The sequence below is a fragment of the Leptonychotes weddellii genome, chromosome 5 (assembly GCF_054177405.1).
Source record: "Leptonychotes weddellii isolate Sample4059 chromosome 5, ASM5417740v2, whole genome shotgun sequence".
Taxonomy (NCBI): Eukaryota; Metazoa; Chordata; class Mammalia; order Carnivora; family Phocidae; genus Leptonychotes; species Leptonychotes weddellii.
Window position 1 is genome coordinate 113,518,603 of NC_138373.1, and position 16,816 is coordinate 113,535,418.

At 35.9% G+C, this 16,816-nt stretch overlaps 1 protein-coding gene across 2 annotated transcripts in view; it reads left to right on the forward strand.

The window, feature by feature from the left end:
- MSRB3 (methionine sulfoxide reductase B3) overlaps window positions 1-16,816 on the forward strand; it is a 166,154-nt gene that overhangs the window by 98,516 nt on the left and 50,822 nt on the right. Inside the window, exon 6 of one of the 2 annotated variants that reach the window (XM_081822004.1) lies at window positions 7,649-7,684. The exons of the other annotated variant lie outside the window; for it this stretch is intronic. Within the exon in view, the coding sequence (XP_081678130.1) occupies window positions 7,649-7,684 (36 nt within the window). The remainder of the gene's footprint in view (window positions 1-7,648; window positions 7,685-16,816) is intronic. 2 annotated transcript variants of the gene reach the window in all.

The window sequence follows — 16,816 nt, forward strand, 5'->3', positions numbered from 1 at the left end:
GTTATAAGTAAAAGAATAGAGTTGTCTGTTACGCAGATATATGTACCTTTAATATAGACTGTATTTTCTGATATTTCTCAGTCTTATCTCATTATTTCACCTTTTGGGTTTATTTATGTAAGGCTATTGTAGAGCTAATGGATGGCAGGATTACAGTACAACATCAGTATCTCATTTTAAAAGCATTCAGTGTTCATTAGTTAGATGAAACAAAGAATATAGTTTGAAAATGAAAGGCAGTGAACAAAGGGAAATAAAGGAAAAATTTGGCAATGTGAATAAATATAAATAAAATAAATTAAAATAAAGAGTAAAGAGTCTGCACATTTTTAAGACTTTGAAAGAGTTTTATTGTGAAATAACCTTCCAGAAAAATTGTGCCAATTTATACTCTCTTCAGCTGTATACAGTATTTTTTTCCTCTGGACACAGTGACCTACTCTGAGTATTCCTATTCTCTTATTTTCTTTATCAATCTGATGGGTGAAAAGTAGTTTCTCATAGTTTTAATTTGCATTTTTAATGACTAGAGATATTGAACATTTTTCTTCTGTGTTACTGAGTATAATTCTTTTGTTAATTGCTTATTTATTTATTTACTTATTATTATTATTTTTAAAGATTTTATTTTTAAGTAATCTCTACACCCAATGTGGGGCTCAAACTCACAACCCCAAGATCAAGAGTTGCGTGCTCTTCCAACTGAGTCAGCCAGGCGCCCCTATTATTATGATTTTTTAAGGCTACGAGTAAGAACAGAGCTTACTTTAGACAGACTGTCATTTGGATTCTGGCTTTATCTCTTAAGCACTGTGTGTTTTGGGCAGCCATGTAATCTCTCTGAGCATGGATGGTTCAGTGGTAGAATTCTCACCTGCCATGTAATCTCTCTGACCCTTCATTTTTAAAATAAGAACATTTATAATACCTACCTCAGTATGAGGTAGGATCAAATGTGAGGACTAAGTAAAATAGTATGTGATTAAGGCACTTAGCAAAGTGCTTGGTACACATCAGTGATGATGCTGCTGATAAAAAATAATAATGTGTTAAATATTTTTCCCACCTGATTGCTTGATGTTTAAATTTTTTTTCTCACAGAAATTTAAAAAATTTTATTAGGATCGTATGGCAGTCTTTTTATGATATTTACTTTGGGATTATGTTGGGAAAATTTTTCTTCACACCCAATATTATAAAAATATGATGGAAATATTTTTGAATGTGACTGAGTTGTAAACAGAATTATTAATTTTACTGACTCAGACTAAGGAAGTACACCAATAATATGATTTTTTATATCTTTGGGAAAATAATAACATTTACTCTTGTCAGATTAATTCAGAAAACATAATTTAACAAGTTAATGGGTTATTATTTTCAAAAAAATTCCTTAAGTCATCGACTACATTCTCCTGGATTATTTGTATATTTAGGAAGGGCCTCTGCTATTTTATGCAGTGTCTTTGTGTCCATAAGAAAATGGTGCTGTCCTTGAGATGATGAGTTAGCAAACCTCCCCCCCCCGCCACACACACAGACACCTGCCCCCAGCCCTCCACACTGCAGCTGAATGACTTTTCTGGGTCAAAGGAAACACAAAGGCCTAGAAATGAGGGAAGCATGAGCTACAGTTTAGCTTCCACTTGCCTATTTCACCAGGTTCCTTTTGTATTGCTCACATTGCACCATGTTATGATGTGGCCCCATGTTTCCGTGTTATCACAAAATGGCTTTTGAAAAAGATTAATTTTGAGAAATTAATGATTAACGTATCTAAATCCACCTGCATAATTCAGCTGAATTGAGCAATCTTTTATACAGGTACTTTTTATAAAAGAAAAGAAAAGCATTTTTGTTTGAATATTGTGAACAGAAAAATCAGAGAGCCCTGGCACCAATCATACAGCCTTCTATTCATCTACACTGGGTATTAATTCATGTGTTCTTAAGGGTTGATTTTTTTCCTCCTAGTAAATAGTGATGTTAATGACCCGTCTGAGACCATGTCTATTTGAATGTTTTTCTTGTTATGGGAAAATTGATAGGTATTATGTTGTTTTCAGCAAAATGTGCTTTGCAGAAATCTCACCCTCTAACTGTGCTTAGCCACCCTATGATGCTCCTCTTTCTTACCCCTATATTCCTCTATAACTTATTATTCATGATTCTTTCTTACCATTTCTAGCCATTTTTACTGTGCTCCTTCTCATCCCATTGTAAATACGTTCTTTTTTATCCTCCAATCTCTTCATAAAATATTTCCTTCATTTCCTGGCTTTGAGATTTGTCTCTGTCCCAAGATCTGTCCTGCAATGGCACTTTTTCCTCATATCTAGAGACAGTGTCAGTGATAACTCTTCATTTCCTTTTCCCAAGTCTTAGCTTTCCTTGCTCAGGTAAGACCTGCTCTTTTGAGGTTTGCTGTCGTATTCAGCCACTTTCATCACTGCTGTGATCTGTTAGTTCCTGGTAATGCCCTTCATTTACTGATGATTTTAGTCTTCCACTCTAATTCTTGCCATCCTCATGGGTGATTTTAGAGACTGTGTGGACAGTCCAGCCCACAACCGGTTTCTCCAACCTCCATCCATGTCCTAGCCCCTTCCTTTTCTTCCCAGTCTAGTATGCCTCTCATTGTTCTACCTTTCCCCCATCCATCCTGGACTCTATGGTAATCATTTTGTCATTTTAGCCAGTACCCTCTGGATTCTGGATCTGTTTTCCTTATGTTGAATTCCCTGGAAAATCCCCAATCATCTGTTTTTAGTTGTAGCTTTTTTACCTGGGTGGCATGGCCCCCCTAAAGAAAGAATATAATTATGGGATAGTTGCCCCTAGAGATTTATGCTCTTTAATTTCAGATCACCTCTTGCCACTATTCTGCAGTCCTTCTAAGTCTTTAGCACTTTTCTCAAACCCCTTTCTACCACCCTTTTCTGTCTCAGCAACAATCTTGCCACCTATTTCATAGAGAAATCTGAGGCTATGAAGCTTGAGTTTTTCCATTTTTTCCCTCCTATAACTACAAGCATCTTTACCCACACTTACCTTCTTTCTTACATGATTGAAGGAAGATAGGCTCGCTCTTCTAGTAATCCCATCAATTCTGCTCCTATAGAATGTTATTCCATTACTTATTTACTCTAATTTCTGAATTCTGAAGGTCTTTGATACTGTTTATTTCTTCCCCTCAACCTGGAGATGAGCTCAAATCATCCCATTAAAAAAAAAAATCAGGGCGCCTGGGTGGCTCAGTTGGTTAAGCGACTGCCTTCGGCTCAGGTCATGATCCTGGAGTCGCGGGATCGAGTCCTGCATCGGGCTCCCTGCTTGGCAGGGAGTCTGCTTCTCCCTCTGACCCTCCTCCCTCTCATGCTCTCTGTCTCTCAAATAAATAAATAAAATCTTTTAAAAAAAATCAAATAAAACATAACTCCTTCAACACTGTTCTCCTCTTTACATTGGAATCTTTACTCTTTCACCAGTTGGATCTTCCCACTGGAATCAAGGTTCTCAGTACACTACTGTTTCTACTTTCTTCTGTTCAGAGGAACACCCTAATAAAGAAGGATGAGGAGAATAGAAGAATTATTAAAGGCCAGTAAGCATTTGCAAAAGTTCGACTTCATTATTAATCATATCAATACAAGTTATATGAACTACAAAAATGTTTACTAAAAAATAGAGCTTTAAGAGTATGGGGGAGATGTTTACTCTCAAATATTACCAGTGGGAGTATAAATTGATGCAGTCATCCTGAAATCATCCTGAAAAATAATTTGATAATTGCTTAATCCAATAATTCCACTTTAGGGAATGTTATAAAAAAATATTCAGAGATTAATGTGAAAGAATACTCATGAAGCATTATTTGTAGTAGCAAAAGAGAGAGAGCGAGAAAGAGAGAGAAAGATACAGCCTAAAAGTCCAATAACGGAGGCAGGTTACCACACTGCCTTTACATAGAGAAAGTCCAAAAGTAGATGCACCAAAATGGTAATGGTAGTTGCTTCAGAGTGGTAAGATTACAGGTGATTTTATTATCTTTCTTATATATTCCTGTAAAATCCTACTTTAATTTATAAGAACATCTATTGAATTTGTAACCAGAGAAAACAAAAGGTTAAAAAAAAATAATTACACGTATTAACCCCTCACACCCTGCTCCATCTCTGCCTCTGGCCAAAGATTTTTGTAAGAAGGTGTTAATACATCTGTAAGCTTTCAGCGTGTCCCAGTTTTCCTTAGTTTGCTTTCATGAAATGTTGGAGTACATTATGGAAAGGAGGGGGAACATGATTTTCCCATCAAGTGAACAATGGATAGGAACATGTTGACCAGTACAGAATGTTGAGGAAGGGAGAAGAGGAACTCATCAATAGAAGATGTGTGATTAAAGGAGAAGAAAGAGAACCAACTGGAAACAGAGGAACCAAGTCATCTTAAGCTAACAGGTGGTAGGTGCTCATCAATGTCGAGTTGGTTGTCCCATAATAATTTCAGTGAATATTAAGGCTGACAACCAAAACATCATTTAGCTGAAAATAAGAATGGGTTGACTTCTCCAGAAAATGAGTAAGATTAGTGACAGTAGTATATTCCTCTTCAGTGGCTAGGAGCAGCTGTTGCTTAAATAGAAATGTCCAGGATATATGCTTATAGCTGGAGACTTTTAATTGGTGACATTACATATACAGACTAAAATTAATTGTGTGTGTCCCCTGGCTCTGTCCTTCATTCATATTCATACAAGTGATACTGTCGTATCAGACACTGAACAGAACATAATATGCAGATCATTCTCAAAGAGATGAATAGGTTGTTAAAAGTTCATTTGCAGTTTGGTTGTTTTGAATGGAGAATGCATTACCAAACATGTTTAGCCTCTAATGTACTTGAGGATGTATAACAGTTTCAGTGAAAAATTTATCCAGAATTTCAGGTTGGGATGCCAAGAGTAAAATTCCTATCCCCCTATTTTATGGTAAGTTTAAAAAAAAAAAAAAAAAGAGTCCCTTAGCTCTAAGCTCCTATAGGAGTTTTGAGCAGTTTTTATAGGTGATTAGCTGTAAGGTTTGCCCAAGCTACACAGCCACACAGCCACACAGAGGAATGAAAAGGAATGTTTTTGAGGTTGTGGACATTGAGGAGCAAGAACCTGGGTGCTGGAAGAAGTCTCAGTGTGATTTTGGATGTTATACAGGATCATAAAAAGTTGGATTAGAGAGAAAATTTGAGCCAGGTGCTAAAAGAAAATAGGAGAGTATTCCAGGAATCTACATATGGGGGGAGAAGAGGATAATTGGACTTCAAAAGTGGAGTTTCTTAAGCGACGAAGCTCTAAAGAGCTTGCCTGATTTTCTACCCATGGTAGTCTAGTGACCCACACCTGGGGTTATTTACACTCATTGTAAGCCCAACCCTAGCTCTGGTTATCAGGTATAATTCCATTTAGAGCAGTTTTTCCTCAATCTTAGCCACACATATGAGTTTCCTGAGGAGCTTTTTAAAAAAATATAGGTGCCAGATCCATGCTAGACCAATTAACTTGCAGTTGGGGCCCAGGCACTGGTATTGTAAAATCTTTCTAGGTGATTCTAATGTGGATCTAGAGTGGAGAGCCGCTGGGTAGAGTCAGAAGTAAATTACATGGGATAGAAACAATGGGTGTCTATTTTTTTAAATTATTTTTTATTCAAGTATAGTTAACATAAAGTATTGTATTAGTCTCAGGTACACAATATAGTGATTCAATAATTCTGTACATTTCTCAGTGCTCATCAAGATAACTGTACTCTTAATCCCCTTCATCTATTTCACCCATGCCTTCTCCCACCTCCCCTTGGCAACCACCTGTTTGTTCTCTATATTTAAGAGACTGTTTTTGTTTGTCTTTTTTGCTTTTGTTTCTTAAATTCCACATATGAATGAAATCATATGGCATTTATCTTTCTCTGACTGACTTATTTCACTTAACATTATGCTCTCTAGGTCCATCCATGTTGTTGCAAATGGCAAGATTTCATTCTTTTTTATGGCTGAGTAGTCTTCCATTATATATATATATGCTGTATCTTCTCCATCTGTTGATGGACATTTGGGTTGCTTCCATAGTTTGGCTATTGTAAATAATGCTGCAGTAAACCTAGGGGTGCATATAGCTTTTCAAATTAGTGTTTTCATTTTCTTTGGGTAAATACTCAGTAGTAGAATTACTGGATCATTTGGTAATTCTATTTTCAATTTTTTGAGGAATGTCCATACTGTTTTCTAGAGTGGCTGCACCAGTTTGCGTTCCCACCAACAGGGCACAAGGGTTCCTTTTTCCCCCACATCCTCACCAACACTTGTTATTCCTTGTGTTTTAGATTTTAGCCCTTCTGACAGGTGTAAAGTGATAGCTCATTGTGGTTTTAATTTGCATTTCACTGATGATTAGTGATGTTGAGTATCTTTTCTTGTGTCTGTTAACGATCTGTATGTCTTCTTTGGGAAAATGTCTATTCAGGTCCACTGCCCAATTTTAATTGGATTATTTGGTTTTTTGCTTTTGTGTTGAATTGTGTAAATTCTTTATATATATTTTGGATATTAGCTCCTTATCAGATCTATCATTTGCAAACATCTCCTATTCAGTAAATTGCCTTTTTGTTTTGTGATGGTTTCCTTTGCTGTGCAGAAACTTTTTATTTTGGTGTAGTTCCAATAGTTTAATTTTGCTTTTGTTTCCTTTGTCGGAGGAGACATATCTAGAAAACTGTCTCTATGGCCGATGTCAAAGAAAATACTGCCTATGTTTTATTCTAGGCATTTTATGGTTTCCTGTCTCATATTTAGTTCTTTCATCCATTTTGAGTTTATTTTTGTATATGGTGTATAAAAAGTGATCCAGTTTCATTCTTTTGCACGTAGCTGTCCAGTTTTCCCAGGACCATTTGTTGAAGAGGTCTTTCCATTATGTGTTTTTGCCTTCTTTGATGAAGATTAATTGACCATAAAAGTAAATTTATTTCTGGGCTCTCTATTCTATCCCATTGATCTATGTATCTTGTTTTTGTGCCAGTACCATACTGTTTTGATTACTGTGGCTTTATGGTATATCTTGAAATCTGGGATTGTGAAACCCCCAGCTTTGTTCTTCTTTGACAAGATTGCTTTTGGCTATTCAGGGTCTTTTGTGGTTCCATACAAATGTTAGGATTATTTGTTTTAGTTTGTGAAAAATGCTGCTGATATTTTGATAGGGAATGCATTAAATCTCTAGATTACTTTGGGTAGTGCAGACATTTTAACAATATTGGTTCTTCTTCTTCTTCTTTTTTTTTTATGTCACCTCTATACCGAGTGTGGGGTTCAAGAGTTGCATGCTTTATTGACTAAGCCAGCCAGGCACCTCAATATTGGTTCTTCCAATCCATGAACATGGAGTACCTTTCCATTTGTTTGGGTCATCTTCACTTTTTTTCTTCTTTCTTTTTGCAGTTCAGCTTGGTTGCTTACCATTACCCTGTCTTCCAGGTCTCTGATCTATTCTTCTGCCTCCTGTAATCTGCTATTGACTTCCTCTAGTGTATTTTAAATTTTAGTTATTGAGTTCTTCATCTCTGATTGGTTCTTTTTTGTATTTTCTATCTCTTTGTTGAAGGTCTCACTGAGATCCTCCACTCTTTTCTCAAGTCCAGTAAGTATCTTTATGACCATTACTTCGAATCATTTGTCAGTTATATTACTTATTTCCATTTCATATTTAGCTCTTTTGCTGTGGTTTTATCTTGTTCTTTCTTTTGGGACATATTCCTTTGTCTCCTCGCTTTGTCTAACTCTCTGTTTGTTTCTGTGTATTAGAAAAGTCAGCTACATTACTTGATCTTGAAAGCAGTGGCCTTTTGAAGAAGAGTTCTGTAATGCCCTGCAGCACAATGCCCCTTATTCATTTCAGGGGTGTTGCCTATGTGAATTGTATGTGCCCTACTATTGTGGTTGAGGTGTGTTTGCCCTCAGTCCAGTTGTGTGCAGTGGCCCTCTTTGCCTTTTGTGGGTAGGATTTGGTCCCTGTGATGTTAAGGGGCCAGTTTGGTGCTGCCATGGGCTTGTAGTTGGGCGGTTGCAGCAGTCAGACCAGATGTCTGCCCTCAGCCCATTTTCCAGGGCGGTGGTTGCGCCGGACTGCAGAGTGCTCTCCCTGTCTTATCTCCTTGAGAGACTTGCATTGGTGGGTAGGGCCTACAGACAAACCAGTTATCCGTCCTCAGTCTGTCCATTGGGGCTGAAGTAGGACCAACCTGTGTGGTGCTCTCCCTGCCTTGTCCCCTGAGAGGCTTCTGTTTGTGGGCAGGGCCAGCAGTCAGAGCAGATGCCTGCTGGGGGCTTCAGATGCACTGATTGACAGGGCACTCTCTGCACTGCCAGTTATAAGGTTTGGCTGCTGGGGCTGCGAGTATACCGGTGTGTGTGGTTATTTTTCCCTCCCCCTGTGGCAGGAGTCACTTTGGAGTGGCACTTGTCCCTGCCAGAGTTGCTTGCAGGATATGACATGGTAGGAGCTGCTTTGGAGGGACTCCTCATGAGTGGGGTGGATTGGATGTGGTGGATCTGCAGAAGGATACATGCGTGGGCATGTGGTCTTAGCAAGCTAGGTGGCAAGCATTCATACTGGTTCCCACAAGTGTCTGGTTATCCAAGTTGAGGAGTAGGAAAGAGAAATGGTGCCTGCCAGCTTTTTTGTTCTTGGAGAAGTCTCTCCAGCACACATTCCGAGATTAGTAAATAAATCCTCACACATACCCCAGGCACTTTTCAAACTGCTGCTTCTATGCTGTATCTTGGTGGGATGGTTTATTATGCTGGCTCTTTAAGGAAGAGGACTCATTTTCTTTCACTCTCTGGCTCTCCCAGAGCTAAGCCCTGTGATTTTTAAAGTACTTGGAGTTAAGTCTCACTGGTTATAAAAACTTGTGAAGTTTTCAAAACTTCACTGAAAACCGGTTTTCAAAGCCAAATATTATAGAGACTCATCTTCCCACTGCAGGTCCCTGTGTCTGGGGTCCCTGGTGTGGGGTCTGCTCCTCTCCGTTCTCTGTGCTTCTGGTGTCCCTCCCATTTGGGGTTAGTCTGGCCAGGAGTTTGGTTCCTGGCTGGATCTCTCCTACCATTTCCAATGTGGCCTCCTCTTTATGATTAACTGTGGAAAGTCTATTCTGACTGTCTTTTGGTTGTTTTCTGTGTTAATTACACTGATATGGGTGTTATCTAGGTGTATCCATGGGATGAGGTGAGCTTAAGATCCTCCTACTCTGCCATCTTTCAGAAGTCCCACTGGGTGTCTATTTTTTCACCAGTGTACCTCTGCATCCCGCATAGTGCTTGACTTTTACTAGGAACTCAATGGATATTTGCTTAAATGAAAGAATGAATCAATGAATGAGGAATGAATGCATTTAATTAGCTCAAATTCCACACATAATTTGGCTTTAGGTCACATTTGTGGCTAGTCTCTTTCTGACTGTCTCAATTCAGACAACTGATTTTCTGTCTGATTCCTAAGAGATCTTTTTTGGTACCTTAATTCATGTCTTCTCCTTTGGTCCCTGTTTCTCAGTCCTTGTTATCAGGAACCTATCAAGAACTGTCATGTTCTCTAGTCAGACTCACTGTCTAAGACTTGGAATGTTGTCTCTGAATTTCAGTCAAACAGCTGAGATCCTGTAGGTTTGGCCAAGACTTTTAAAATTCTTCAATACCACTTTCTCCAGATTCTCCCTCAGTGTGCTCATGTCCTGCTCTTACAAACTCCCTCTTGCTCTGGAACAAATTATAGTTTTTAAATGTACAGAAACACCTAGATAACCCCCACATCAGTGTAATTAACACAGAAAACAACCCAAAGACTGGCAGGATAGACTTTTCCACAGTTAATCATAGAGAGGAGGCCAGATTGGAAATGGTAGGAGGGGTGGAGATCCAACCAGGAACCAAACACAGTAAGTCTCATCAGTTGTATTATTCATATCATTTTCTTTTCCCTATTTTTTGTTTACCTTTACTTTTTGTTTTGAAAGATGTGCATTAACAGCTCCCACAATATTTGAGGATTACAAAGTTTCTTTGTATTTCTAATACTTTTGTTTTTATATAGTTCACTGCTTTATAGTACATAAAAGTTCATGAGTTCTATTTTTGAGAATCATTACTTTTTATTAAAAATACTTTTTATCCTAGTTGATGTTTTTAGAATTGAAATTTTTTTGGTCAGATGGTAACAGTATCATCCCTGCTTTCCTTGTGTTGTGTTTACCTTGTATATCTTTGCTATTTCTTCATATTTAACCGTCTTTTGTCATATTAACTTATGTGCGCCTCTTATAACTGAATGTTGGGTTTTTTAAAAACTTACAAGAGAATATTTTTAAATTGAAGAATTTAAGCCTTTCCATTTTTTTTTTAAATTAGGGACACACCTTTTAAAGTACTTACCATCTTATATTACTGTTTCTGTTTGCTATTCTTGCCTTGTATGTATGTATGTATATACTTGCTCATAAAGAAAAAGCGTTCATACATACATAAATACAAATACATACAGATTTTATAAAATATGGAAATCACAAAGAAAGTAAAAATCTCTAGTAATCCTATTACTCAGTCTTATTGTTGACATGTGTATAGTTATGTATACTCCCAATGTCTTCCTTTAATTTTTTTAAGTAAAAATGAGTTTATCATGATAATGCTGCTTTGAAACCCATTTTTTTCCCACTGAACAGAAAAGTATTATGAACACTTTGCATGCCACTAAATATTTATCTGTAATATATTTTTGTTTTCAAATACATTTTAATATAAAGTATTTATAAGTAAATAAAATAAATTATTCCATCCTTTGATTAAATAGGATTATGTAGGCTTGTGCAAAGGTTTTTAATTTACAGAAGCATATATGGAATATGATGCCATTTATGTAAAATATATGAATACATGCATATATGTGAATTGAATGCTCATATATGTTTGAATATGTATGTTTATGTATTAAATACCTCTGTATGATTAAAAATTTAAGATTAAGAATGTATTATTTAAGTAATAAAAAATAAAATTAGCATATTTTAAAATATTCAAGCAGATGTCAACAAATTACCTAACTTAAGTGAAATGGACAAATTCCTAGAAAGACACAAAGAACTGACAATGACTCAAGAAGAAATATTAAATCTGAATAAACAAGTAAAAAGATTAAGTTAGCACTCAGAAAACTACCCACAAAGGTAAGTCCGGGCCAGAATGGCCTCACTGGTAAATTCTATGAAATATTTAAAGAAGAATTAATAACAATTCTTCACAAACTCTTCCAGAAAATAGAAAAGGAGGGAATACTTCCCATCCCATTCTACAAGGCCAGTATTACTCTGATAGCAAAACTAGTCAAATATCACAAGAAAAGAAAACTACAGACCAATATCTCTTATGAATACATGCACAAAATTTTCCACAAAATACTAGCAAACCAAATATAGCAGTATATAAAAGAGTGGGATTTAGCTTAGGAATGCAAAGTTGGTTTCACATTTAAAAAGCAATTACATAGGGGTGCCTGGGTGGCTCAGTCAGTTAAGCATTTGACTCTTGATTTCAGCTCAGGTCATGATCTCAGGATCCTGAGATTGAGCCCCCTATCGGGCTCTGTACTGAGCATGGAGCCTGCTTAGGATTCTTTCTCTCTCTCTCCCATCTCTCATAAAATAAAATAAAATAATAAGATAAAATATCTTTTTTAAAAAAGCAGTGAATTAAAATACTACATCAGTAGAATAAAGGACAAAAACAACATGTTTATCTCAATAGATACAGAAAGAGCATTTGACAAAAATCCAACAATTTTTCATGATGAATACACTCAACAAACTAGGAATAGAGGGAAACTTCCTCAACCTGGTAAGTGGCATCTATGAAAAAAACCAAAGCTAACAACATACTTAATGGTGAAAAGGTTGAATGCTTTCCTAAAAGATAAGGATGTTCACTCTCAACTCTTGTGTTCCACACTGTACTGGAGGTTTTAGCCAGGGTAATTAGACAAAAGGAAAGAAGGAGCGAAGGAGGGAGGGAGGGAAGAAAGGAAGGAGGGAGGAAAGGAAGGAAAGAAGGAGAGAAGGAGGGAAGTAGGCAGGTATCTAGATTGGAAAGGAATAAGTAAAACTATCTCTGTTTGCAAATGATATTATCTTGTATATAGAAAAATCCTAAGGAATACAGTAAAAATTAGAACAAATAAAAAATTCATTAAGATTGCAGTGTTCAGGATCAATATACAAAATCAGTTGTATTTCTGAAAGAGATTATAGAGTATACGTCTCATTTCTTCCTTAAATGTTTGTAATAATATACCAGTGAACACAGCCAGGCCTAGTACTTTCTGTTTTGGAAGGTTATTAATTATTGATTCAACATTTTAAATAGATATGGGCCTATTCAGATGATCTTTTTCTCTTGTGTGAATTTTGGTAGATTGTGTCTTTCAAGGAATCCATCTGTTTCATCTAGGTTATCAAATTTGTGGGCATAGAATTGTTCATAATACTCCTTTATTATCCTACTAATGTCCATGAAATCAGTAGTGATGGCTTCTCTTTCATTTCCAATATTAGTAACTTGTTATTCTCTCTATTTTTCTTAGTTAACCTGACTTAGAGGTATATATTGTATTGCTCTTTTCAAAGAACCAGCTGTTGGTTTTATTGATTTTCTCTATTGAGTTCCTGTCATCAATTTCATTGGTTTCTGTTCTAATGTTTATTATTTCTCTTTTTTTGCTTACACTGGATTTAATTTTCTCTTCCTTCTCTAATCTAATCTTGATTCTCCAAAGCGGAAGCTTAGATTATTGATTTTAGTTTTTTCTTCTTTTCTGTATATATTCAGTGCTACAAATTTCCCTCTAAGTACTGCTTTTGCTGCATCTCACAAATTTTGATAAGTTGTAGTTTCACTCTCATTTAATTAAAAATATTTTAAAATTTCTCTTGACACTTATTTGACCTGTGTGTTAATTAATAATATGTTGTTTAATCTCCAAATACTTTGTGTTTTCCAGCTCTCTTTCTGGTAGTGGTTTCTAATTTAGTTCCATTGTGGTCTAAATGTGCACTTTGGCTTTTTTTTTTTTTTTTAATTCGTTAAAGTGTCTTCTCTGGCCCAGATCTTGATGAATGTTCCGTGTGAGCTTGAGAACATATACAATGCTGTTGTTGGACAAAGTATTCTATAATTGTCAACTTGATCCAGCTGATTGATGGTGCTATTTAGTTTAATTATGTCCTTACTGATTTTCTGCCTGCTGAACTTATCAATTAGTGATGGAGGGGTATTGAATTTTCCAGCCATAATAGTGGATTTGTCTATGTCTCCTTGAAGTTCTATCAGTTTTGCCTCATGTATTTTGCCTTTATGTTGTTAGGAGCATAACCATTAAGGATTGCTATGGTCCTTTTGGAGAATTAACCCCTTTATCATTATATAATGCCCTCTTTGTTTACTCTGAAGTCTGCCTTGTCTGAAATGAGTATAGCTATTCCAGCTTTCTTTTGATTAGTGTTATTATGGTATATCTTTCTTTGTTGCTTTACTTTTAAGCATCTGTGTCTTTATATTTAAAGTGGATTTCTCAGAAAAACAGTAGAAAAAAATCAACAAAACTAAGAGCTGGTGTTTTGAAAATATAAACAAAATTGATAAATGTTTAGCTAGACAAATTAAGAAAAGAGAAAAGACTCAAATAAATAAAATCAAAAATTAAAAAGGAGACATTATAATTGACATAGAAATACAAAGGGTAGTAAGAGACTACTATGAATAATTACATGCTGAAGAGTGGGATAAACTAGAAGAAATGGACGAATTCCTAGAAATTTACAGCCTACTATACTGCATCATGAAGAAACAGAAAATTTGAATAGACCAATACAAGAGATTCAAACAGTAATGAAATACTTCCTAACATAACTATAAAGAACAAACAAATGGTTACCAGAGGGGTTGTGGGTGGGTGAGGGATGGGTGAAATAGGTGAAAGGATTAAGAGTACACTTTCTTGATGAGCACTGAGTAATGTATGGAATTGTTGAATCACTGTATGGTACACCTGAAACTAATGTAACACTGTATATTAACTACATTGAAATTAAAATTAAAAAAAAAAGATAGTAAATAGGGTATTTAAGTATTTAGTATAAAAGTATCACTAGAACAAAACAACAATCATTCTAAATACTAAATAAAAAGAGACAGCAAAGCAAACAAACAAATAAAACAAACAAACCTTCCAACAAGGAAAAGCCCAGACCAGATGGTTTCACTGATGAATTTTGCCAAAATTTAAGGAATTAATGCCTATTCTTCTCAAACTCTTCCAGAACATTAAAGAGGAGGGAATGCTGTCAGACTCATTTTACAATGCCAGCATTACCCTGTTACCAAAGCCAGATAAGGATACTATAAAAAGGAAAATTACAGGCCAATGTCCTTAATGAATCTAGAGGCAGAAATTCTCAACAAAATACTAGCAAACTGAATTCAATAACACATTAAGAGGATCATATACTGTGATCAATTTACATTTGTCCGTAGGGTGTAAGGATGTTTCAACAATAGGTAAATCAATAAATGTGACATACCACATTAATAGAATGAAAGATAAAAATTATATGATCATCTCAATAGATAACAGCAAATTCATTTGACAAAATTAAACATCCTTTCATGATAAAAACTTTCTATAAATTAAGTATAGAACAAACGTACCTCAACATAAGGCAGGTCATACATTACAAACCCACAGCTAACATCATACGGGATGGTGAAAGATTGAAAGCTTTCCCACTAAGATGAGGATCAAGACAAGGGTGCCCACTCTCACCTGTCTTATTCAACATAATGCTGGAATTCATTGTCAGGACAGTTAGGCAAGCAAAAGAAATAAAAGGCATCCAAATAGGAAAGGAAGAACTAAAATGATATCTGTTCACAGACAACATGATCTTAATATATAGAATTCTCTAAAGACTCCACTAAAAAGCTAACTGGTAGAACTAATAAGCAAATTCAGTAAAGTTGCAAGATACAAAATCAATATACAAAAATCAATTGCTTTTCTATACACTAGCAATGAACTATGTGGAAAACAAATAAAACAATCCCACTTACAACAGCATCAAAAATGATAAAGTACTGGGGCGCCTGGTGGCACAGTTGGTTAAGTGTCCGACTCTTGGTTTCAGCTCAGGTCATGATCTCGTGGTGGTGGGATCAAGCATCTTGTTGGGCTCTGTGCTCAGAGCAGACTCTGCTTGAGTTTCTCTCTCCTTCATCCTCTGCCTCTCTGCACCATGTTCCCTCTCTCTCTTTGGACTAAATAAATCTTTTTTAAAAATGATAAATTACTTAGGAATAAATTTAACCAAGGAGGTGAAAGATCTATATACTGAAAACTCTAAGACACTGATAAAAGCAGTTGAGGAAGACACAAATGAATGGAAAGATATCCTGTGCTCATGAATCAGAAGAAAGTAATATTGTTAAAATGTCCCTACTACCCAAAGTGATCTACTGAGTCAATGCAATCCCTATGAAAATTCCAGTGACATTTTTTTCACAGAAATAGAGAACACATTCCCAAAATTCATGTGGAACCACAAGAAAAAAACAACCAAAAACAAAACAAAACAAAAAAACTACAAAAAACAAATAGCCACAGAAATCCTTAGAAAGAAGAATAAAGCTGAGGTATCACACTTCTTGATCTCAAAACATATTACAAAGCTATAGTAATCAAAACAGTGTGGTACTGGCATAAAAACAGACATATAGACGGAGCAGAATGGGGAGCCCAAATATAAATTCACACATTATACAGTCAACTAATACTTGACAAGGACACCAAGAATACACAATGGGTAAAGGATAGTCATTTCAATAAATCGTGCTAGGAAAACTAGGTTTTCACATGCAAAATAATGAAATTGGGCCCCTATCTTACACCACTCAAAAATATTAACTTGAACTAGATTAAAGACTTAAATGTAAGACCTGAAATTATAAAAATGTAAGACCTCACACTGTAAAATGACTAGAAGAAAACATAAGGAGAAAGCTTCTTGACATGGGTGTTGGCAGTTTGGGATATGACACCACAAGGGCAATGCAACAAAAGCAAAAATAAAACAAGTAGAACTCCATCAAACTAAAAGGCTTCTTTGCAGCAAAAGAAACAATCAGCAAAAATAAAGGGCAACCTACAGAATGGGAGAAAATATTTGTACACCATATGTCTGATCAGGGGTTAATATCCAAAACATATAAGGAACTCCTACAACTCAATAGCCAAAAAACAAACAATCGAATTAAAAATAAGACAAAGGACTCGATAGACATTTTTCTAAGAAAGACATACTCATGGCCAACAGGCACATGAAAAGATGCTCAACATCACTAATCATCAGGGAAATGCAAATCAAAACCACAATGACATATTCGCTCACATCCGTTAGAATGGCTATGATTAAAAAACAAAAATGAAAACAAAAACAAAAAAAACAAGCGACAAAAGTTTTGATGAGGATGTGGAGAAAATGGAACGCCAGGGCACTATTGGTGGGATTGCAAACTGGTGCGGCCACTATGGAAAACAGTATGGAGGTCTCTCAAAAAATTAAAAATAGAACTACCATATGATCCAATAATTCCACTTCTGGGTATATATCCAAAGGAAATGAGATGTCTGCACTCCCATATTCATCGCAGCATATTATTCAAAATAGTC